Source organism: Leptonychotes weddellii, chromosome 16, assembly GCF_054177405.1.
Source record: "Leptonychotes weddellii isolate Sample4059 chromosome 16, ASM5417740v2, whole genome shotgun sequence".
Taxonomy (NCBI): domain Eukaryota; kingdom Metazoa; phylum Chordata; class Mammalia; order Carnivora; family Phocidae; genus Leptonychotes; species Leptonychotes weddellii.
In genome coordinates this window covers 32,425,197-32,447,188 of record NC_138384.1, presented here as the reverse complement: position 1 = coordinate 32,447,188, position 21,992 = coordinate 32,425,197, and the positions used below count along the sequence as shown (strand labels likewise).

Sequence of the window (21,992 nt, the reverse complement as noted above, 5' to 3'; positions counted from 1 at the left end):
AAAAAAAAAAAAAAAAGCTACCCTATGCTGAGCATTCATTCTTCAACAAATATTTACTAGTGCCTACCTATCTGCCAGGAACCCTTACAGGTGCTATGAATAGGATGAATAGGAAAAACTGCCCTTCTGGAGCTTACATGGTGAATGCAGGAGATAGACCATAAGCCGGTAAGAGGTATCTATCTAAACAAGATAATTTCAGATGCTTGCAAGGAAATAAAGAGGTAATGAAGGTAGGGAAGTGCTACAGATGAAGTCAGGAAAAGCCTGACCACCTGGTACCTGCCTGGTGCGGGTCCTTTAATTCTCACAACAATCCTTAGAGGCTAGAGTCAGACCTCCGCTTTGCTGACAAGGAAACGGACTCTCAGAAGGGTAAGAGTGGCAATCAAGTCCGAAACTCCTAAGCTCCACTTCCTACCAGCCCCCGTTGAGCGGCCACTGCCACCTTCGGGCCCTGGATGATGAAACCCGGGGCGAGGACTGCACCATCTCTCAGCCTGTCTCCGCGCAGGTGTTGGATAGTGCGTGGGGGGGGGGGGGGGAGGAGTTGTGAGAGGGAGGGATGCGGCTCCAAGGAGACACGGCAAATAGCTCTAAATTCGTAGAAGGTTGAAAGAACAGCCCCCAGCCCTGCCCCAGCCCAACTCTCCTGCCCCTCAGCGGGGACAAAGAGCCCGCCCAGCCCCCGGCAGAGTCTGAAGACCGTTCCCGCCTCCGGCCCGGCCCCCTATCAGGCCAGCGCGGAGCACTATGGGACTTGTAGTTCAGCCAGCTCTCTACATCGGCTCTGGAAGAAGACTGGGGAACTACAAGGCCCAGGAGCAAGTGGGCAGGTCCGGGGCAGACCCGCCGGCTGTGGGTGTGCGAGCGCAGGGGGCCGGGCGGTGCGGGCGCTGGGCGCTGAAATGCGGCTGCGGGTGCCGAAGCCCGGGGCCAGTTTCAGGCGCGCGCGCTAGCTGGGCTCAGCGAGGGGTGGCCAGGCGGCGGCGACAGGCACGTTGCATGCGTGCATTGGGCGCAGCTTTTGCAGAAATTGCTTTGGCTCTGCAGTAGCGCGGTGGAGGGTCCGAGTCGCCGGGGGATGGGCATCCGGCCCCGGAGCCAGGCTGGCACCGCTCGCTGAAAGGGCCCTTGGCTGGGCTTGGGGGTGGGGGCACTGGTGCCCGCCTTCGACTGTGCGCGACGTGTTTGTTCTTTTTCTTCTAGTGTCAAGGTTTCCCTGGGCGGGCGCGCGATGCAGCGGGCAGCGGCACTGGTCTGGCGGGGCTGCTGCCCCCGGACCCCGGGCCCGTGGGGCCGCAGTCAGAGCAGCGCGGCCGCCGAGGCCTCGGCAGTGCTCAAGGTGCGGCCCGAGCGGAGCCGGCGCGAGCGCATCCTTACGCTTGAGTCCATGAACCCGCAGGTGAAGGCTGTGGAGTATGCGGTGCGGGGACCCATCGTGCTCAAGGCCGGCGAGATCGAGCTCGAGCTGCAGCGGGTGAGCGCGGGCGCCGGGGCCCGCGGGGTGAGAGGGCCCAGGGAGACTAGGGTCGCCGAATCGCGCGGGGGTCGGGCGGAGGGAGAGCAGTAGCTGTCCGCGGCTGGGGTCCACCCGCTGGGGCTTCCTCCCACCCGGGTGGCCAGCTTCTTCATTCAGCCAAGGTTGGCTAAAACAAGAATGCACTCCTCCCATCCCTTCACCCACTGGTTCCCGGCACCTGGCACAAAGTAAGGCCCTCAGATACGGTTCACTTGTTGAACTGAATTCATCAATTATAATTGAGCGACCGGTAGTGCCAGGCACTGCACGTTATGTGGCTGTCCTACCCGCGGTGGAACCAAGATCCATGGGGGGAGGGCAACAACCAGCAGGAAATAAATAAGAGAATTTCAGATAGTGAATAAGTGCTTTGAAGAAAGTAAAATGGAGGAATGGTGTAAGGGGGTGCTGGATGGGCGTGTTGGGAAGGATACCATGTTAGGTAGGAGAGGGAGGAAGGCTCTAAGACTTGGGTTTGTTCCCAAAGCTTTTTTCTTTCTGAGACCTTTTGGGTCATTCTGACAGTAGTGGTTCCATGACAAGAGTGGAGGTGTGGAGGAGGGTCCTGACAATTCCTGCCCTTAGGCCCCTCACTGAAACCTTGATTGGCCACCACAGTTTGTTCTCTGGGGATACACTCATCCCCAGTGGGTAGTCAAAGTCTTGAGCCTTTGGGGCCTTGGTAGGATGGCTGTGGGGCTTTCTTTGTCTTGGTGACTGGCTGGCTGGGATCTTGGCTTTAGTTTGTAGTTGCATGTAAAAGTGTCCGCATCCCCAGGAGTGATTTCTCTCTTCCTACAACCAGGGTGACTGGGTGTGTGTAAGAGCTACTTCTGTAAGATACCAGTTCTAACCTGAGTGGAATTGAGGAGGCCAAGTCAAGAGTGGCAATGAAGGAAAAAAAAAAAGCAAATACTCCTAAGATTTGTAATATCTTTTTTTTTTAAAGATTTTATTTATTTATTAGAGAGCAAGCAAGAGAGAAACAGCATGAGAGGGGAGGGGGTCAGAGGGAGAAGCAGGCTCCCCGCTGAGCCAGGAGCCCAATGTGGGACTCGATTCCGGGACCCCGGGCTCATGACCTGAGCCAAAGGCAGTCGCTTAACCAACTGAGCCGCCCAGGCACCCAGATTTGTAATATCTGATGAAACAGCTGCTTGCTTAAGATAGTTGTAGCCCAGAATGCGGGTGGAGGAGGGTTCCTTGATCTTGCTCTCAGAGGCTCTAGACTGGGTGACTCTGGGGCGAGTTGATCACTTAGTGTCCCTTGAATGCATGGGAGGAAGCAGTGGTGGGATGCTCAGTTCTCCAGGCTGAAAATAGTGAGCTGAACAAGTCAGAGTCCAGGGTCTCCCTCTGACTTCTTGCAGGGCTAAGTTTAAGGTTTGGCCCACAGAAGACTGGCTCGGTTTCTGTGCTTCCCTCGCCTGAGGTGGGCCAGGGACTGAAAACATGAATTTTGCCACTCTGCTCCTTGTGGCTATCTGGACGACTGGAGCTTCCTGTCCTTGAGACAACAGTCTCCCTGTTAAAACAAAGCTGAGATTAAATTGTTCCCGGCTTATCACTTTACAGCTAATTCCTCTGGTTTCAGAGCTGGTAAGGGCTCCAGGAATTGTCTCTATCTGTCTTTTGCTAAATAGCAGCTTGGGTGTGGGCTCCGTGAAGTATGAGGATGATTAGGACAGAAGGGTGTCCTGTCTTTGTCTTCAGGAGGCTGACTGCCCACCTGTTCTCTGGACCTGAGGCTCTCCCCCACCAATTCTTTAAGGACTGGTGGGATTTTTTAGCAGGCAGAGAAAAATGTGAGAGAATTCTACGTGGGAGCTGTGAGCAAAGATGGAAGGTTGGGAAGTTCTGGCCATTTGGGGCAGGGGTTGGTGCTATTTGAAGAGCACTATGGCAGGGGGATATGGGAGATCAATGAGACAGAAAAGGTGGGCTGGAGTCCTGGGTGCCGGGCTCAGGACTTTTCTGGTGCAGAGTGGGGGTTTCGGTGTGAAGTGGGGAACCATGAAGGGTTTCCAGCCCAGGGTATGGTTCCATGTTTGAGGTGGACAAATTTCTTGGTCATTTAAGCTGGAAACACCCTGTGATTTCTGGGACAGATGCCCCACATTCCCATGGCTTACTCTCGAGTAAGTTGAGTTTTCTGTGCACCTGCCTTCTGGTGCTTTCATTCAAGCTCCTCCCTTCTCGTTTTATTCTCACTTTGTCCCGGTCTAGGTGCTGAAGACATAGCTCAGCCAAGCCAGCATAGCCTCACTTAAACCTTTCATTTTGGGAGACAGCCTCGCTCTACTTCGCGAGCTTACACAGTGCCCCTTCTGAGAGAGCCATATTTTCCCAGTCATTTTTTTTTTTTTTCTTTTTTTGGCTCGGCTGTGCACAGCGTCGTTTTTTTCTACCTCTGTTTTGAACTGCAATGATCACAACTGGACTGATGTTATAAAGGGTTTGATTGGGTACGGATGGGATGGGTAAGGATTTGTAGGGTGACTTGGGGTGAATCTCATATCCTCTCTAGACTTTGGTTTCCCCAGTCTATAAAAGGAGAGAGGTGGCTTGGTGGGCCCAGAGATTCATCCCCCCACCAACCCCTGCCCTGACTTTTGTACCGTCTTGTCCATCTGAAGGTGTTCTGGTCTTTGTGTTGCCTTTTGGTTCTGGTGTTTGACTTTGAGGTGGCTTGCTGGGCGAGCCCCGTTCTTCTTCCTTCTGTGATAGGAGTGGAAAATGCTCAGGAAAGCCTGAAGGAGGGAGGGGTAGTTGGCTAAGTGGGTGTGAAAGGGTCCATTTTCCTCCAGTGCCGTCTGTGTGCTCTCAGGGAGGCCCTGTTTCTCGCTGACAGCAGCTCCAAGCTCCAAGGGGGAGAAAGTACTAGCTTTTCAGATCCTGGTGTTCACTGGGAGCAGCACTTAAAAATAAGCTGTAATTAGTAGGAGTTTTGAAAAGATCTGTCAGTTCTTCCTCAACCTACTTCTTTTTTTCTTTATTGCAAGAAGGGAGGAAGTTGGCACAAGTAGAGACAGAGGAGTGGCTTTACTTCTATTTGTAAAGTACACACAGTTGGGGCAAAACATTCATAAATAGAGGGAAAAACTGATTATGACTGTTAACATCAGTTTGTACTGCATCTACACTGGTAAAAATGGAAGGTGCTAGATAGCACATGGTTATAGTTAGCTGAGAACTAAGATCGGCAACCCTGGCTGTTCCAAGCACAGGTGGTGAAATCTCACTGGTCATTTTCTTTAGAGTTTAGATGCTACTTTTTTAATTTTTATTTATATATTTTTTAAAGATTTTATTTATTAGAGAGAGGGAATGAGAGAGAGCACATGAGAAGGGGGAGGGTCAGAGGGAGAAGCAGACTCCCCGCCGAGCAGGGAGCCTGATGCGGGACTCGATCCAGGGACTCCAGGATCATGACCTGAGCCGAAGGCAGTCGTTTAACCAACTGAGCCACCCAGGCGCCCCAAGATGCTACTTTAAAATAAATTTGTAGTGTGGGCTTCTAATAGAACAAACCCTCCACCACCCACCCTGCCCAGGTCACCATGGACCTGCATCCTGGGCTTTGCTTTACGTGCTGTGGGCCTCAGAGCAGTCTCTTAGAGCACCTTGCCTTCAGTTTATGCATCTGCAAAATGGGGCCAATTTATTTCTTCTAAAGACTAGTTTGAGATGTTAGTAATGATGCTTTGAAAACAGCTAGAAACCAGTTAGAACTCTTAAGAGTCCTTTTCTCAAACTAATGAGAGTTGCTTGAGGAGAAGCACCACAGGATGCCCTTTCCTCGCCTTCATGCTGAGCCTCTCTGGGTCTGGGAATGCATTCTGCAGGGTTTGCTCTGTCTTGCCTGGGCCTTAGCCTTGCCGTCATGAATTATCCTATTTGGAGCTCATCCCCTTTCCTTCCTGCTTCTGCCCTGTAAGTCTCCGTTTCTACGGGTGACCCTCCCACAGACCCTCAGAATTCAGGGTATTTCCCATCCCATGGGGACCTTGGTGGGACCTTGGGTACCCAGACCCAAGAAAAGAGATGCTCAGTGTTCCCAGACTTTTTTTTTTTTTTTTTTAATTTTATTTATTCACTTGACAGATAAAGACATAGCGAGAGAGGGCACACAAGCAGGGGGAGCGGGAGAGGGAGAAGCAGGCCTCTTGCTGAGCAGGGAGCCCGATGTGGGGCTCGATCTCAGGACCCTGAGATCACGACCCGAGCCGAAGGCAGACGCTTAACGACTGAGCCACCCAGGTGCCCCTCAGTGTTCCCAGACTTGTCAGCAGGCCCTGAATTGGTTGAGCAGTGCAGGGGGCAGGCATGGGAAAGGAACATCCAGGGCTCTGTTCCAGGATATAACTGCCCTACCAACTCTTCCCCGCCCCCTCACCCCACGAGTCACATGAAGTGACAGGAGCCATCCCTCACTCAAGAAAACTGCCTTGAGCCTGTTAGAATCATCACTGGGCCCTCAACCCTCCTAGTGAAGTTGGGCCTGTCAACTGGGAAGGACAATGATAGTCTTTTTCCTTCTCCTTGGTAACACCTTCTGAAATATGCCATCCTTGAACTTGAGGGCCTATTCCCTGATCCCTATTTAAGCTGGATGGTGGGGAAGGAGTTCCCCTGGGTAGGATCTTATCTCACTGCCCCAGAGGGAGGTAGTTCTGGGCGGGATGTATGCAAGTGGATTATCTAGATGTGCTCTAGGATACTGTGGGAGGAAACTGGACGCTACCTGCTGACCCGACAGGCTCTTGGGGGCTGGGCTGAGGCAAGGTCACCACAGGGTGTGCCTACCAGGCCTGGATGAGTCACTCTGGGCAGGAGTCTGTCCCTGGCTCCTTGGTATTTCCCATCCCGTGTGGACCTTGAGTACCTAGAGATAGGAATCTGCCCAGAACAGTCTCCTCTGTATGGAGGCCTTTGGCTGGGCAGGCTGGTCTGCTGCCCACAAGGGAGCCAATCTCCCCCACCCCCCCAGCTCATCCATCACAGCAAAATGTCTGGGGTCTGTGGGTACCCAGACTCAAGAAAAGAGATGCTCAGTGTTCCTAGGCTTCTTGTCAGCAGGCCCTGAATTCGGTTGAGCAGTGCAGGGGGCGGGCATGGGAAAGGAACATCCAGGGCTCTGTTCCAGGCATATTCTCTCCCTGCACTGGGCTGGCTGAGGGCCCGCAGTCCTGGCTCTCGACTGTGACAGATTTTATCCCCACCAAAGAATGGACTGTGCCCATACTGTAGAAATTACCTGTATTCCGCTGGCCAGGCCTGGGGGGCTGTGGCAGTTCACAGGCTGACAGAGGGACCTGTGCCTGGAGCCCAGGCCGGGGCCAAGGGGTGGGTGGGTCCTGCCCCTTTGCACACCATGGCCTGGCCCCTCCTCCACCGCTAGCCTCCTGCCCCTGGGGTGAGCCCTGGGGCCACATGCCTCACAGTCTGTCTCCAGGGTCCTGCTCTCACCCCTGTCCTAGCCCTGGAGCAGAGGGTGGTGCCACCCATATGCCTTGGCCCTCAGGACACTTAAGCTGCTTCTCCCATGCACGCTGGGACCTCTTTTCATACTGACCACCCCTGAAGAGCTCTGCAGAAGGGACACAGGGAATTAAAAGGCCTCTTCCCCCCATAAGCTTCTGGAGACTTATCAAGCCCTGTTTATGAAGGTCTAGGGCCATTTCTGAGACACCCTCCTCAGCCTGCTCTGTCCCCTACTCCATGCCTTCTCACTCCAGAGCAGCCAGATATATGGGAGGGTCTTAGGAGTGGCAGGGGAGGGTCAGGAAAACTTCTTTGCCAGCTGCTTTCGTCCCTTAAGGTCATTGTGTTTTACTTAAGGTGTATATTACTGATTTTGAAAAGGGAAAGTTTTCTAAAGGTGCTTTTATTCCCACATTGTGGGAAATGGAGAAAAGACAAGGGTCAAAACCATAGAAAGCAGGGAGGCAAACCCTAAGAGACACTTAACTCTAGGAAACAAACTGAGGGTTGCTGGAGGGGGATGAGGTAACTGGGGGATGGGCATGAAGGAGGGCACTTGATGTAATGAGCACTGGGTGTTAGATGCAACTGATGAATCACTAAATTCTACCCTTGAAACTAACAATACACTACATGTTAACTAAATTGAATTTAAATAAAAAATTTTTAAAAAACCACATAGAATTGTATTTTTTTTTTTTTAAGATTTTATTTATTTATTTGACAGAGAGAGACACAGCGAGAGAGGGAACACGAGCAGGGGGAGTGGGAGAGGGAGAAGCAGGCTTCCCGCTGAGCAGGGAACCCGATGTGGGGCTCGATCCCAGGACCCTGGGATCCTGACCTGAGCCGAAGGCAGACGCTTAATGACTGAGCCACCCAGGCGCCCCTAGAATTGTATTTTTAAAATTTGAATTTAGCATGCCCTTGAGGAAAGGGCAGCTGGAGATGGGAAGGTGGCCAGGCCTTGCACCCAGGCCACCCCTCGGTCCCGCCACCTCCTTGCCCCACAGCCTTCTTAACTCTACCCATGACCCTGTCGACCTTGTCCTTGGCCGGGCTTTGTAAGATGATGATGTTTGTACTCTGTCAAGTGCTTTCGTAGTGTTTGTCTCGGGGAATCCTTCAGCCACCCTGGGAGGTCCTTGAACCTGCTGCTGATACTCTTCTAGTGGCAAATTCTGGACTTATCAGGGAGCTCTGTGGAATCCCCACATTTCCAGATCCCCACAAACCTCCGTCCAAAGTGCGTTTTCTCCGTAGCAGTGGGGAGTCCTTTAGTCACTCCCCCACCCCCCCACTCCCCGACGTTGAGGTTGGCAGGTGTCTGAGTCCCTCTGGGACCTCCTTCCGGTGCTGAACACATTGCGTAGGCAGTGGCCACGAGTTTGTTCTGTAGCTACTCTTCCCATCTCTGGTGCCTTTTTTTTTTTTTTTAAGTGAAAATCAGCCCACATTCTTTATTCTGCAAAGCCAGGTTGCAAGGGAACAAGCCTAGAGGTCCCCGCTGATCGGGGATCTTCTGGAGGGGCAGGTGGCCGTGGTGCCCCTGCCATTTATTTAGGCTGTTGAGGCGGAACTGTGCTTGGGGGCGAGTTGTGGGAGCCTCTCCCTGACGTTTGGGGGCCTCTGCTACTGACCCCTGCCTCCCACCACTTTTGCCCCAAGGTCTTCTATTTAGGCATCCCCAGCAGGCCCCAGTTGACTGGCGGCCGTGGACCTGCAGCTTCCTCAGCGTGCTGTGGTAGCCCAGGAGAGCTCTTCAGCCTTCTCAAAGTGGGGGGCGCTGAGCATAGTGGCAAGAAGAGTCATCTTGGAGTCTGGCTTCAAATCCCAGTCCTTGTATTTATCAATTATGTGATCTCAGGCAAGTTTCTTAGCCTTTTGAAGCCTCATTTTTCCTCATTTGTAAAATGAGATTAATACTAGTTCTTCATGGGGTAGTGGTTAAGGTTAAATGGGGCAAGCCATGTCAAGGGCTTGGCACTACGCCTGACACCTGGTAAGGCTCAAAATAGGAGTGTTTATTAATATCCTATGGGGGCATTGCTTGGTCTCTGGAATCCAGGGTCTGCGAGTCTTCAGGTAACCACCTGTTGCCTTCTCTCTGCTCAGGGTATCAAAAAACCATTCACTGAGGTCATCCGTGCCAACATCGGGGACGCCCAGGCCATGGGCCAGCAGCCAATAACCTTCCTCCGACAGGTAAGCTGGCCCTCAGGAGCAGAGGCTGCTGGGTGAAAGCAGGGAACTGGAGGCTCGTAGGGCCAGCCAGCTCCTCTCATCCCTGCTTCCTCCCCCATCCAGCCCCCTCAGGACACAGCAGGCACCAGAATCCCACAGGGAGGTGCCATTAAAGTAGCAGCCCCCTCCGGTGCCTGATGTCCCCCGGGTCTCTCCCTCAGCCTCCTCCCCTTCCAAAGTTGTCTGGAATGCCTAGATTCATTTTGGGGTTACTCTTGTGTATGAGGCTCCCAGGGATGCCCTTCCATAGTCATGGTCTCTGATACCGAGTTCGGAGCTTGGTTGATAAGCGCATCAGAGGCAGCTTGGAGAGGTAGAGGCCCAGTGGGCTGGGAGGTGGTATGTGGGGGTCCAGGTACTTTGATCCCAGGTGAGACACCCCAAGTTTGAGTGTTGACTCTGCCACTTACCACCTGGGTGGCTTTGAGCAAGTGCAGATCACCAGAGCCTGCCTTGGAGGACAGCTGGGGGCCCCAGAGCGACAGTGAGCATGAAGTGCTCACCCCTGGCCCAGCAGGAGAGTGTGGGGTTGCAGACCATTGTCAGCTGCTCCTCTCCTTGTTGCCTTGCTGCTATGACCCGTCCTGCTCCTGGGGTCTCCAGGAGGCGGTTTTATGCTCCAGTGTGAGCACCAGCCACAAGGATGCTGCGTGGGCTGAAACTGGGGGATTGGTGGGCTGGAGGGAAAAAAACAGGGTGGGAAAATGCCATAGAGCCCCCTGAACAGAGGCTAGAGACCAGCAGTGGCAAAGAAGAATTGGAGCAAAATATGGTGCTTACGTGGTGAAGGTTCGTAGGCTCGGGCAAGCAGGGCAGCTGAGCCCTGAAGGCCCCGGCCCTTTTCCCGGACCCTGCCCTACTCTCTGGGTGGAGGGGTGTGGGGACCTTACTTAGCTCAGGGAGTTCGCACGGGGTCTGGGGAAAAGAACCGAGGCTGGCACTGACCTGAGGAACGTCCATCGGGCCTCCCCTCCCGTGGCCACTGCTGCTGACCTCAGGAGCGCACCAGCTGCCCGGGAATGTAAGAGGCCCCAGCCTGGGCCCAGGATGGGGAAATGGATCAGACCAAACAGAGCAGCTTTGCCAGTGAGGCGGAGGCAGCAGGAGGCTGGAGGGCCCTGGCTATCCTAGACTCACGCAGCTCTGGAGGCAAGAGGCCAGAGCTGTTCCCCACACATGCCTGGGGCTCTGGACAGGAATGTTGCCTCAGCCTTCTCTGGCTGCCTGACACGTTCCCAAGTCCAGTTCTGCCTCTGGCTATGGCAAACCCAGCTTCTACCTGGTGCTGGCATCCTGCAGCCTTCACACTTGTCTCCTCTTCACAAGTGCCTGTGGAAGGAGAGCAGAGGGTAGGCCGGGTCACTCCCCATTGTACCATTGAAGAAGAGCAGGGCTCCAAGAAGCCAGCTCCAACCTGAAGTCACCCAGCTGGTGTCAGAGCCACAAGCCCTCACTTCCCCTCAGTGCTCTTGGCACAGCTCCTAAGCTACCAGCTTAGACTTGCCCGGTGAGCTGGGGTTTACCAGCACTTCTGCAAACATTTCCTTGCTTAATCCTCTTAATTTGTGAGGTTAGGGTGATTTTCTGTTACAGAGATGGGAAAGCTGACCCGGCTTTCAGTTCTGGCTGGGAAAAGGGATGATGGTGAGAAAGGGGGCAGGGGGTTGAGGGCGTGGGGGAGGACACGCAGTCTGTAAGTTAGGAAAGGGTCTGTGTTCCTTTCAGTTGGGGTTCACTTGCTTGCTCAGCCCTGGTCCCGGCTCAGGAGCCCCCTGGATCTTGTGGCCTTGGGTGTGTGAACTGCTATCCTCTTTGGAAGAGTTGGGGCGAGGGACTGAGGGGCAGGCTCCTTCTCTTCCCCGGCTCCTCTTCTGGCAGCCCCCCTTTGGGTCCCAAGCCCAGGTCATGATGTAGTCCGCCTTTCAGCATCTCTCCTGCTGCAAAGAGCCCAGCATGCTCCTCCCCGTGCACCCCCAAGCTCCCCCAGGCTGGAGCCCTCGTACAGAGGCATGCTCCAGCACATCCCGGAGTTGTCATCTTCCCAGGGTCAATGCTCAGGGTCCTTGTGCCCCTCCTGGTGCTTTGGGGTGGGGGGGGTGCTGGGAGCCCAGCCCGCGTCTCTGTTCCCCCAGGTGATGGCACTCTGTACCTACCCAAACCTGTTGGACAGCCCCAGCTTCCCAGAAGATGCTAAGAAACGAGCCCGGCGGATTCTACAGGCTTGTGGCGGGAACAGCCTGGGTGAGGCCCCCCGATTAGCCAGGTCCCAGAGGGCATGAAGTGGGTACCGAGGGCATGTGTTTTGAGTGTGGGCCCGGGCCCTGGCCACGAATGGAGAGTTATTCATGTGAGTGTGTGTGTGAACGTGTATGGCATGGTGACATGCAGAGTAATGAAAAACAGTCTTCCTCTTCTTGTCTGCTCTGTTCAGCTCCTGTTAGCTGGGCAGTGAGGTAAATGATACCTTTTGGAGGACCAGGGCACTTCAGTTGCAAGAGCCTACATTGGCCTGGAGTTTGGCTTTACACCTGGGAGCCAGCTTGAGTAACTGACCCTTCTGTCAGAGCAGAGGGTTGGTTGGTTTTTTTAAAAAGATTTACTTATTTTAGAGAGAGAGAGAGCAGGGGGAGGGAGAGAATCCTCAAGCCGACTCCCTCCTAAGTGTGGAGCCTAATGCGGGGCTCGATCCCAGGACCCCGAGATCATGACCTGAGCCGAAATCAAGAGTCAGATGCTGGGGCGCCTGGGTGGCTCAGTTGGTTGGGCTCTACCTCCGGCTCAGGTCATGATCCCAGGGTCCTGGGATCGAGCACAGCATCGGGCTCCCTGCTCCACGGGAAGCCTGCTTCTCCCTCTCCCACTCCCCCTGCTTGTGTTCCCTCTCTTGCTGTGTCTCTCTCAAATAAATAAATAAAATCTTTAAAAAAAAAAAGAAAAAGAAAAAGAGTCAGATGCTTAACCCTGAATCACCCAGGCGCCCCTCAGAGCAGAGGGTTTAAGCCAGGGATGGGCCTCAGTGACAGGCCGGGTGAAGGGCGGTGCGCGGCTTTGTCCAGCCTTCTAGCCTGTCTGTCACCCCCACAGGCAGGAAGGGGCAGGCAGTTATTGGGGAAGGGGAGTGCTGTGAGATGCCTGTGAACCCCGTTTGGTGGCTTCCTTCCTTCTGACCGTGCTGTCCACCCTCCCATTCCTTGTGTTCCCACCACCCCGGCCTTTGGTTCTAAAGGCCACGCCCAGCCATCTGCCTCCTTATGGAGGGAGCACTCCATGGAGGGAGGCCCTGGAATTTGGCCCCCGTAGATGTGAAAATGATACTCTCTCTCCCTTTGCTGCTGAGATGGATTTCTAGTCTCTGGGCCTCTGGTTCTTTGTTCTCATCTCCTGTTCTTTGTTCTGTTTACTTTTGCCCCATTCCTTTGCCCCACGCCTACACAGGGGATCCAGCTTTCCTTGCCCCAGGAAAAATAGTTGTTCTTAGAGCTTCTTTAGGGCACGTTCCTGAATGTTCTGGAACGTGGGAGAGTGATTCTTGTGGCTTGCTCAGCAGAGGATCAGCTACCTTTGGCCTCTCTGTCATCCCCCAGCCCCTCCCCTTCCTTTTTCTGCTCTTTCCCTTCAGTGAGAGCCCCGTGCTTACCACCTTCCTTGCTGTGGTTGCTCCCCCAGCCCTCTGTCCGAGTCTGGTCACTGTCCTTCAGGGTGTCCCTCTCAGGAGGGGGCTAGCTCCCCCTTGCTTTCCTGCCCGCCAGACTGGGGAGGGTGAGGCCCAGCCTTGTGTGGCAAGGCCGAAACCACAAGCTGGCAGAGAACAACCCGACAGCCCAAAGGCCCAGCCTGCAGTCTCCTCTCCTCCTGAGCCCTCTGCCCAGAGCACAGGACAAAGGCACTTCTCAAAGACCCCATGGCCATGGGCCTGATTCCTGGAAGCTGCAAGGAGAGGCAGGGGGACGGAGTGTTGGCCTTCTGCATACCTGATGTGAATGTCTGGGGAAGTGGGAGGGGTTCTTTGTTCCCTGTAGGAAATTTCATCAAGTTTTTGCAACTCTTGTCAGCCAGGGCTGTGGGAAAGAGTTTGGGAGGCCACGTTCATGTGAGTCCCCTCTTGGGGTGTTGTAGCAAGAGGAAAGTTGGCCTGTGGGGTTTTGCGGACCTGCACTGAGTTCTGTCTGAGGACCCTGTGAAGATAGGTGAGGCGGGTACTCCCTGAGCCTCTCTCCTCCTTGAACTAGAAAGTACTCTACTCACCTCCTGGGCTTTTGAAGGAGGTTGACGTATGTGCTAAAGCCCCTTGTCAGGTGTGGAGAAGTGCTGTCCCTGCGGGTCACCACCAGTCCCTGCCCATTGCAGGGGGTAGGGCAGTGTCATTCTGGGGGTGGTGCTCTGTCAACTAAGCCTACCAGCCCATAGAAGTAAGGGAAATGGAAAATGTCAGTATGCTCAGGGCGACCCCGACCCAGGTCGGGATTATTAAATATGTAAACAAGGTCTTAGAGCTCATCTGGATGTGTTTTTATTGTGCCCTTTATTAAAGATTTATTTATTTATATGAGAAAGCATGCATGAGTAGGGGGAGGGCCAAGGGGAGAGAGAGACTGTCATGCAGACTCCCTGCTGAGCGCAGAGCTGACGGACATGGGCCTCAGTTGAGATCATGACCTGAGCCAAAATCAAGAGTTGGATGCTCAACCAACTGAGCCACCCAGGCGCCCCTAAAATTACTTCTGACTAGAGTTTCCTTATTTTCTGTTTGATGAGTAATTCAGTTCAGGTTGTATCTTGGATCTTACATAAGATTAAGGTGGAATCTGGGACATCCAGGGAGGTGCAGGTCCTTATCTAGCCCTCCCGGAGCACTGCTCCAGGCGCTGAGGGACACTGGTGAAGTGAACCAGGCAGATGGAATTTCTATGCTCACAAAGTTCACGGTCAGATTTGGGAGAAACAAACATTAAAAAGAACTCACACAAAAAATAATCTCTAGTTTTCATGAGTTCTTGGAGAAAAAGCAGAGAGCTCTGGGGCTATAACCAGGGATTCTAAGGTAGAGGGAGGGTTTAAGGAGCAAATATGATTCAAATTCAAGTGGACGGTGAGTAACAGAGAACCTGCAAATGCATGCCAAACAGAAGAAATGGTGTGTGCAAAGGCCCTGAGGTTTGAGAACTGAGTATGATAAAGTGAAGAGGTCTGGATGAGGCGGTATGTGATGGGGCTGGGAAGTTCGGCAGTGGTGATGATGCGGGTTTGTAGGCCATGGGAGGCAGGTTGCCATCAGTCTGAGGGCAGTGGGTCCTAAGCAGGGGTGTAGTGGGGTGGGGCCAGGCAGGAGGATAGGTTGCTCTAGCAGAGATGCACAGAAGAACTAGGTAATGGCCCCTGCCCTCAAGGAACTTACAGTCAACATGGGGAGGCAGGCTTCATGTGTATACAATAAATAACTGGAGAAATTGCAGGTCAGGGGAGAGGCTGGGCGTGGGGCAGTATCTTTATGACAGGCCCCCTAGAGAGAGACGATTTGAGCTTTGAAAGACCAGTGTGGTTTGGAGCGTAACAGAAAAGCTGAAGGAAAGGGTGGAAAGTCAGTGGCCTGCAGGGGCGGGGAGCTTGCCAAGGGGCGAAGGCCTGGGAACTCAAGGAAGTGGATGAGCTAGAGGTAGGAGAAAGGGGAGGCTTGGCTGGTGTGGGAATGCACGGGCCCCATGGAGAGGAGGGGCAGGCATTGAGAGAAGGCACCGGGAAATGTTTCTGAGATTGGGAGCTCAGAAATAATCAAGTCAGTCACTCCGTAGAGGAAGGATTCTCTAATACCAGCATTTGTACCTCCCCACTGTTTTAATTTATAAAATATTTCAAATGCATTAGAATACCCCAAGTAATGTAACAAAAGACCTGGAACCCACCACCTGGATTTGATACATGTTAATGTTTGCCACTGGAACCTTAGAGAATTGGCCTAGCCTCCCCTCCCTCCTCCCCCCATCCTACGGCTGGCCAGAGGGCAAGGGGGAGTCCCCTGATGCACAGACACTGAGGCGGAGCCTGGCTGGCCCACTTGAGTACAGCTGCACGTGAAGTGCCTCCAGGGCGCAGGGCCTGGGCTGACTGATACTGACGCCCAGAGAAGCCCCATCCTACCTCCTGGTGGTGGGTTTGCAGTAGTCTTAGAAGGAATAGGCTGGTTCTCTTTAAATGTGGTCTAAAATTCAAATGGTGTGAAAGGATATAGAGTGAAAAGTCTGCCTCCCACCTCTGACCCCCGGCCTCCCCTTTACTTCTCCAGAGAGTTCAGTTCAACCAGTTTGGGACTCCTACCAGATTCTGTGCATGTGCAAGTACCTATTCTCAAATTCTTTCTAAAAACAGTGGCGTGACATTAAAAAACTTAAGTTCTTTATTGAGGCATTAACAAACCTATAATAAAATGAACAAATATTAATGTACAGCTCGAATAGTTTTTGCACATGCACACACCTGTGTAACCCTCAGCTGGATCAAGACATGGAACATTTCCAGTGCTGCAGAAGGCTCTTGCCGTTCCTCCAGGTTCTCTTGAACCATGTGTAGGCAGCGGTGATAAAGACAGAGCAAGCCTAGCAGTAGTGATTATACGTTGTAGAATGTGTATGAATCTCAGGAGGGTGGATAAAAGAGGATGGGCACATTTGCCTGATTGGATGCCAGGGCCTGGGATAATGCTTGACGTCTAACTTCTCTGTGAATGTTGGAAGCATGAATGGATTGGTGGGTGGATGGGCAGGTGGATGAATGGAGAGATAGCAGATGAGTGGACGGATGGATGAGCGGGTGGGTGGATGAAGCCCGGATAGGTGGTTAAGCAGCTTGCCACGATTCCGCAGCCTAGAGTAGTGGGAGTTGGGTCCTGTCTAAGACCTCCCCCACGCCCCCGCACCCCAGGTAATTCTGTGGCTGTCACCAACCGCATAGAGCCAGTCATCCTGCCTCCAGTCACTTGTCTTGCTCGCTGTCTTACAGGGTCTTACAGCGCTAGCCAGGGCGTCAATTGCATCCGTGAAGACGTGGCTGCCTACATCACCAGGAGAGACGGCAGCGTGCCTGCAGACCCCGACAACATTTATCTGACCACAGGAGCCAGTGACGGCATTTCTGTACGTGGGAGGGTGGCTTATTAGGCAGTGCTTACCCACGTGAAGAACAGCCTTGCACGTTAGGGCCAAGGATGTGAGCCTGCCAGCAGGGAGACTGCTAGGAGGGGCTGGCTCTCCGCGGTTCCCCGCTGTCTCCCGCAGCCTTGGTTTCCCCCCAGAGTGCACACCCGAGGGTCCAGCTGGAGAGGAGCCATGGGCACTCGAGGCTGCCTGTCTTTCTGGTGGCATTGACCTTTCTCTCACTTAGTTCATACTGGTGTTCCTCCTCTGCCAGGTGCTCTACCAGGTGCTGGGGAGACCGTGGGAACCAAACAAGCCTGGCCCCTGCTTACACCCTAGTGCTGGACCAGACCAGCGTTAATATCACATAAATAAACATCCTACCACAAGCACTCTGTTTCTCTTCTGGGTGAAGAGGACAGAGTGCCGTGGGAGGAGCAGCGGCGGCGGGGGTGGTTGTGGGGAGCAGAAAGATTTCTTCGCAAAGGATGGCTGAGCAGAGATCTGGAGGATACGTAGGCATGAACAGGGGAGGTAGGGGACAGTGTGTTCTGAACAGAAGGTCAACATGTGCAAAGCTGTGAGCCGGAAAGCTGCTGTGTGTTTGCAGAAGGAGAGTCGGAGTGAATAAGCACATGTAGCAAGGGCCAGAGTTTCCAGAAGTGGGCTAGGGAGGCAACTGCGGCCTGAGTCCTACGGGGCCTTAGTGGCCATGCTGAGGATTTAGGTCATTGTCCTAAGAACAATGTCCACTGAAGGACTTGAAGGTGGGGAGAGTGACAGACGGATCAGGGATTTATGTTAAGATTTAACTTTGGCAGGGAAGGGGCATAATGGATGTGAGCGAGCGTTTAGGAGATGAGGAAAGAGGTGGCTTGGGCTGGGGGTCAGCTGTGGACGGGGTGAAGAGGGGCTGGTATCAAAGTGTGCTTAGCAGAAGGGCTCTGAAGTCCTGGGTCTGAGGGACCTGCGTTCATCCATTCCCATGGAGCATGCTCCTTCCTGTGCCTGCCTAATCAGGGCTGGTGCCTTCAATTCATTCATTTTCCCTCCTCAGGGAGTGTGTGCTGACTCTTCCTTTAATGGGGTTATCTTCGTCTTTTGACCTCCAAGGCTCTTGTTTCTGATGTTTGTTGAGTGCTTTAATCCTTTCCCAAAGCCTTTCCGATGCATTCAGCTTTTACTGGAGCCCATGACGAAACAGGCCCAGTAACCTTAAACCTTAACCTTTGGGATTCTAGTGTTGGGGCTCAGGTCTCCAACCATCGCATCTTCCACTATGTTCTGCTGTCAAGGCCTCTCTTAATTCCCAGAGAAGCCCACGTACAGGCAGAGGTCCTAGAGCAGCGGAGGGAGGTGTCCTCAAGATTTAGTGAAAAGAATCAAGTTGTTGAGCTTCTGATTCCAGTAGCATTCTTGCAGCAAGGAACTGAGCCTGTGTGTAAGGCGGGAACTTCTCCAGAACAGGGTTTGCAATCAATTACTGCCACCTCCCCCAGTATCCCCACGGGGTTCGTGTGTCCTGGTTTCTCAGGAGTCCTGCAAACCTTCAGCCACACAGCGGTGGAAACAACCGGGTTCAAGTGCCACCTGGTTGTAGAAGATGGGTATTTTATCCTGATTCAACAATCCCTTCCTTGTTCAAGGGTCTGCCCGGCCGTGGGCACCGGTAATTACTAACAAGACAGATTCCTGTCCCTCCTCCCCGCCAGGACATACAGAATGAGCTTAAGGGCCAAGACAGGGCCAGTTTGTGGACTACTGCTTTAAAAGGCCCCTTTGTATAAGCATTGAGTCCTTTAACTACTGTGCTAAGAACTTTAAGGCATTTCATTTTGCTTACTCCTCACAGCAGACCTCGTTTTAAAGATGGGGACCGTGAGACTCAGGGAAGTCAAGCAGCTCACAGGGGCCTGCACCAAAGGCGGGCAGCGGGGTGGCTGGTAAAAGGCTGGGGTTGGGGCCTCCTGGGGAGTCTGCCTGGCAGCCCCCAAAGGGTGGAGATTGGCGGTGTCCCTGGAAGCTGTGACTTCTCTGTTGCAGACAATCCTGAAGATCCTGGTGTCTGGGGGTGGCAAGTCCCGGACCGGCGTGATGATCCCCATCCCACAGTACCCCCTCTACTCGGCTGTCATCTCCGAGCTCGATGCCATCCAGGTGAACTATTACCTAGATGAGGAGAACTGCTGGGCCCTAAATGTGAACGAGCTCCGGCGGGCCTTGCAGGAGGCCAAAGACCACTGTGACCCCAAGGTGCTGTGTATCATCAACCCCGGGAACCCCACAGGTCTGTGCTTCACTTCTTCGCCAGTTTCTTGGGCGGTGGGGGCAGGGCAGCTGGTGTACTACACGTCTGGACACTAAAGAGTTAAATAATGCGACGTTCTCTTTGCTCCCAGTTTCCCAATGCAGTGCCAGATTTGCTAACATAAAGCCATAAAATCGGCCACCAGCCAGGCCAGCTTAGGAGGTGAACAAATGCAGGCTTTTTTTTTTTTGGACAGGGTTGTATTATTATTTAAACCAGTTTTTTGTTTTGTTATTTTTTTACGTTCTTGCATTTGCAAAGAATCTCCTTGAGGTTATTTACACACAACCTGTCCCCATGAATCACAGGCCTCATTTTACCTTTACTCCTAGTTGTTTTGCTGAACCAGCTATCAGAATGCTTGTGTGTGCGTTTTTGTTTTTCTTTGACACAATGTTACTTGTGTACTTTGAGACCTGAGGAGGAAATGCCTTGTTAAAAACAACAGCAAACAAATTGAAAAACCCTGTTTCCAGAAGTTGAAAAGCACTCCTATTTTTACATATTTTTCTTAAAAAAAAAAAAATGCACAGCCTTCCCTGTTTTGATTTTTCTGGGCCACTGGCTTCATTTGCCCCCAGTGCTATTTGGATGCCGAGAACAAGGGCTCCTCTCTCCTCCTTTGTTGAGATAAATTGGGTCAGGGCCAAAACGAGTTGGAGTTGATTGTGGAATCTGCTTCTTTGGAACATCAAATGATGCTTCAATCAGCTGAAAGCACCACTTGAATTCCTGAGTGCAGAAAATGGGTGCGGCTGGCTGTAACACTCATTTATGTACATCAGCTCCCTGGAGGTAGGGATGCAGTCTAACCAGAACGCGGTAGGAAAATGACTACAGCTGGCTTCTCAAACCCGGTTGCACATTAGAATCACAAAGGGAGCTTTTAAAAATGCTAGAGGCAGGGCTGCATGCCAGAATCTCTGGGGATCGGGCCCAGGCATCAATATTCCCTGCGTTGAGGATGAGAACCACCACCCTAGGACATTGGTTCTCCGACTTTAACTTGTTAAAAAACAAACTGCTGGACCCCACTCCAAGGTAGTCTGATGTAATTAGGCTGGGGTGGGAGGGGGGCTTGAGAATTTGTTTTTCTAACAAGCTCCCAGGTGATGCTGATGCTCCTGGTCCAGCTTGGAGTAGTAGCAGGTCCTATATCTTGGGAAATACTCTGTATGCCTAGTTTCTGTTAGAGGGCTGGTAACTTCTTAGCCAGGCATTTACGTATATCTTCTCGCCTGGCTGTCTGGGAAGAAATATTTGCATAAAGACTTGACTATTTTAGGTAAAGGGATCATGTGAGTGTATATTAATATGAATAATTTTTAAAGAGTAACTATATGAGTGGCAGAAGCTGGTTCTGCTTTCTGAGGTCTGAATGTGTGAAATATCAGTCAGCTCTTGGAAGATGGGGGATGAAAAATAGAAACCTACCTGTGATGGCCATGTATCTTGTCTGGACCACACAATGTGAGCACTTTGGCTGAAAGGTGTCAAGATGGATTGGGATAATAAGCTTAAAACTCTCTGAGTTTTAAGACAGAAACCCAGCTCAAGCCTGAAGAGGTTGGGTCCTAGAACTGTAAAGTGCAGGGGTAAAGCGGCACACCTGAGTCAGCATCATTGTCCTAGGAACCTCCATCCCTTTCCCAGGTCTTGGGTGGAGTCCTCAGGAAGGCTCTGTCCTTGGAGTGACCTTCAGCAGCTCCAGCCATGGCCTGCCCACTGAGCAACCTCAGCAGAGAGCCTCGCCCATAGTTTTAAAAAAATTCCAGGCCAGACTCTCTTTGGCCCAAGTTGGGTCACCTGCCCATCCCTGCACCAGTCAAATCAAGGTTCTGGCCAGGTGTGTGTCCCTTGCCCCTGCTGGAGCGCAAAAAGAGGCAATTCCTGGTAGAACAGCTGAGCTCTGTTACTCAAAGAAGGGAAGGACCCTGAGCAGGCTCAAGTGACAGATTTTCTCATTAGGTTGTGGGAAATTTCCTCTGGCCCAGCCTGTGGTGAGAGGCCTGGAAGACTCCTCTCCAGCCTTCTGTGTCAAAGTCATCCCTTCTGTGAGGTGGTCTCATGTCTCCCCCTGCTGGGCACAGCTGTGTCCTGGTCCCTTTGACACCACCCACCGCATGTGTCTATCCATCCACTGGCTCTGAGGCATGTTCTGAGTGACTCGCAGGCGCTGGAGAGAAACAAGTTCTGTCCTTGTCCTCAGGTTTGCGCTGCACACCTCAGTGGAATCATCTGCATATACTGGGTCCACTCCCTCTGCTGAGCGGCAGGCTTTCTGAGGCCCTGGTCCTGACTTAGTTCCTCTTTGCACTCCCCTTGGCATTATGTGCACATGGTTTTGATATTCTTGCTGCTCAGATCTTTGATTGCATTCTAACAGGATAGTTAGTGGGATCAGAGGCAAGCCCAGTAGGGTTTGCTGGCAGGCTCAGCCAGCCCCCTGGGTAGCCCCAACCTGTCAGTCTGTGGGAAAGTGGCTGGTTCCTGTAGAATCCAGGGCTGCCGTCCTTCCGGAATCCCAGAACCCTGAGCTTCATAGGAAGCCTGGTTTGGCGCTTGCTTGGCAAGAGAAAAGTTGGACCTTTAGTAAAGGAATTGGTTCATTGCTTAGATAGTTCAAGGCTGAGATCCTGGTTGAATCATACAGTGCTTTTGTGAGACATAGCTAATTTTTTTCCAGACATGTTCTTGATGTTCTCGTACAGAGAAAAATATAGATGTTTTTATTTTTAACAAAAAGGTAATATCCTCTACGTATTGCTCTGCATCAAGATATATATGTATACATAAATAATGTGCAAAGACAGACACACATACACACAGAGTTATAGGTAATATCCATAGATACACATACATGCACAGTAAAAAAGCTGCCTTTTTTATTTTTTTATTTTTATTTATTTATTTATTTATTTTTATTTTATTTTTATTTTTTATTTTTTTTATTTTTTTATTATTTTTTTTAATTTTTATTTTTATTTTTTTATTTTTTTTAAAAAGCTGCCTTTTTTAAGCAATCAGCAAGCCTGACTGTAGTGGTGTTTCCTGGAGGGTATGGGAGCACCTCTGGCACTGCCCAGAGTAGAGGTCAGGAAACATGGGAGAGTTTCCATTTCCACCTTGTAGCATTTGGTCCTTCCCTACCTCAAACCCATGGTATTTCGTGTGAACTGGGAGAGTACTGTTTTGCCCTTTGTAGTCATTTCTGTAACACGGGGGGTGGTGGTTCCCACTGCTTGTGTTGAGTCAAGTCCTCAAAGGGAGGGACCTTGAAAGGAAGGACTGCAGCGTGCTCCCGGTC

The 21,992-nt window shown here is 52.2% G+C and overlaps 1 protein-coding gene across 1 annotated transcript in view; it reads left to right on the top strand.

Moving 5' to 3' along the window:
* Positions 1-877: 877 nt before the first annotated feature.
* The window catches only part of GPT2 (glutamic--pyruvic transaminase 2), a 33,898-nt gene continuing 12,783 nt past the window's right edge, over positions 878-21,992 (top strand). The window contains exons 1-6 of the mRNA XM_031024140.2: positions 878-996; positions 1,210-1,480; positions 9,122-9,211; positions 11,383-11,491; positions 16,244-16,377; positions 18,421-18,664. Coding sequence (XP_030880000.1) covers positions 1,238-1,480; positions 9,122-9,211; positions 11,383-11,491; positions 16,244-16,377; positions 18,421-18,664 — 820 coding nt within the window. The 5' untranslated portion in view covers positions 878-996; positions 1,210-1,237. The remainder of the gene's footprint in view (positions 997-1,209; positions 1,481-9,121; positions 9,212-11,382; positions 11,492-16,243; positions 16,378-18,420; positions 18,665-21,992) is intronic.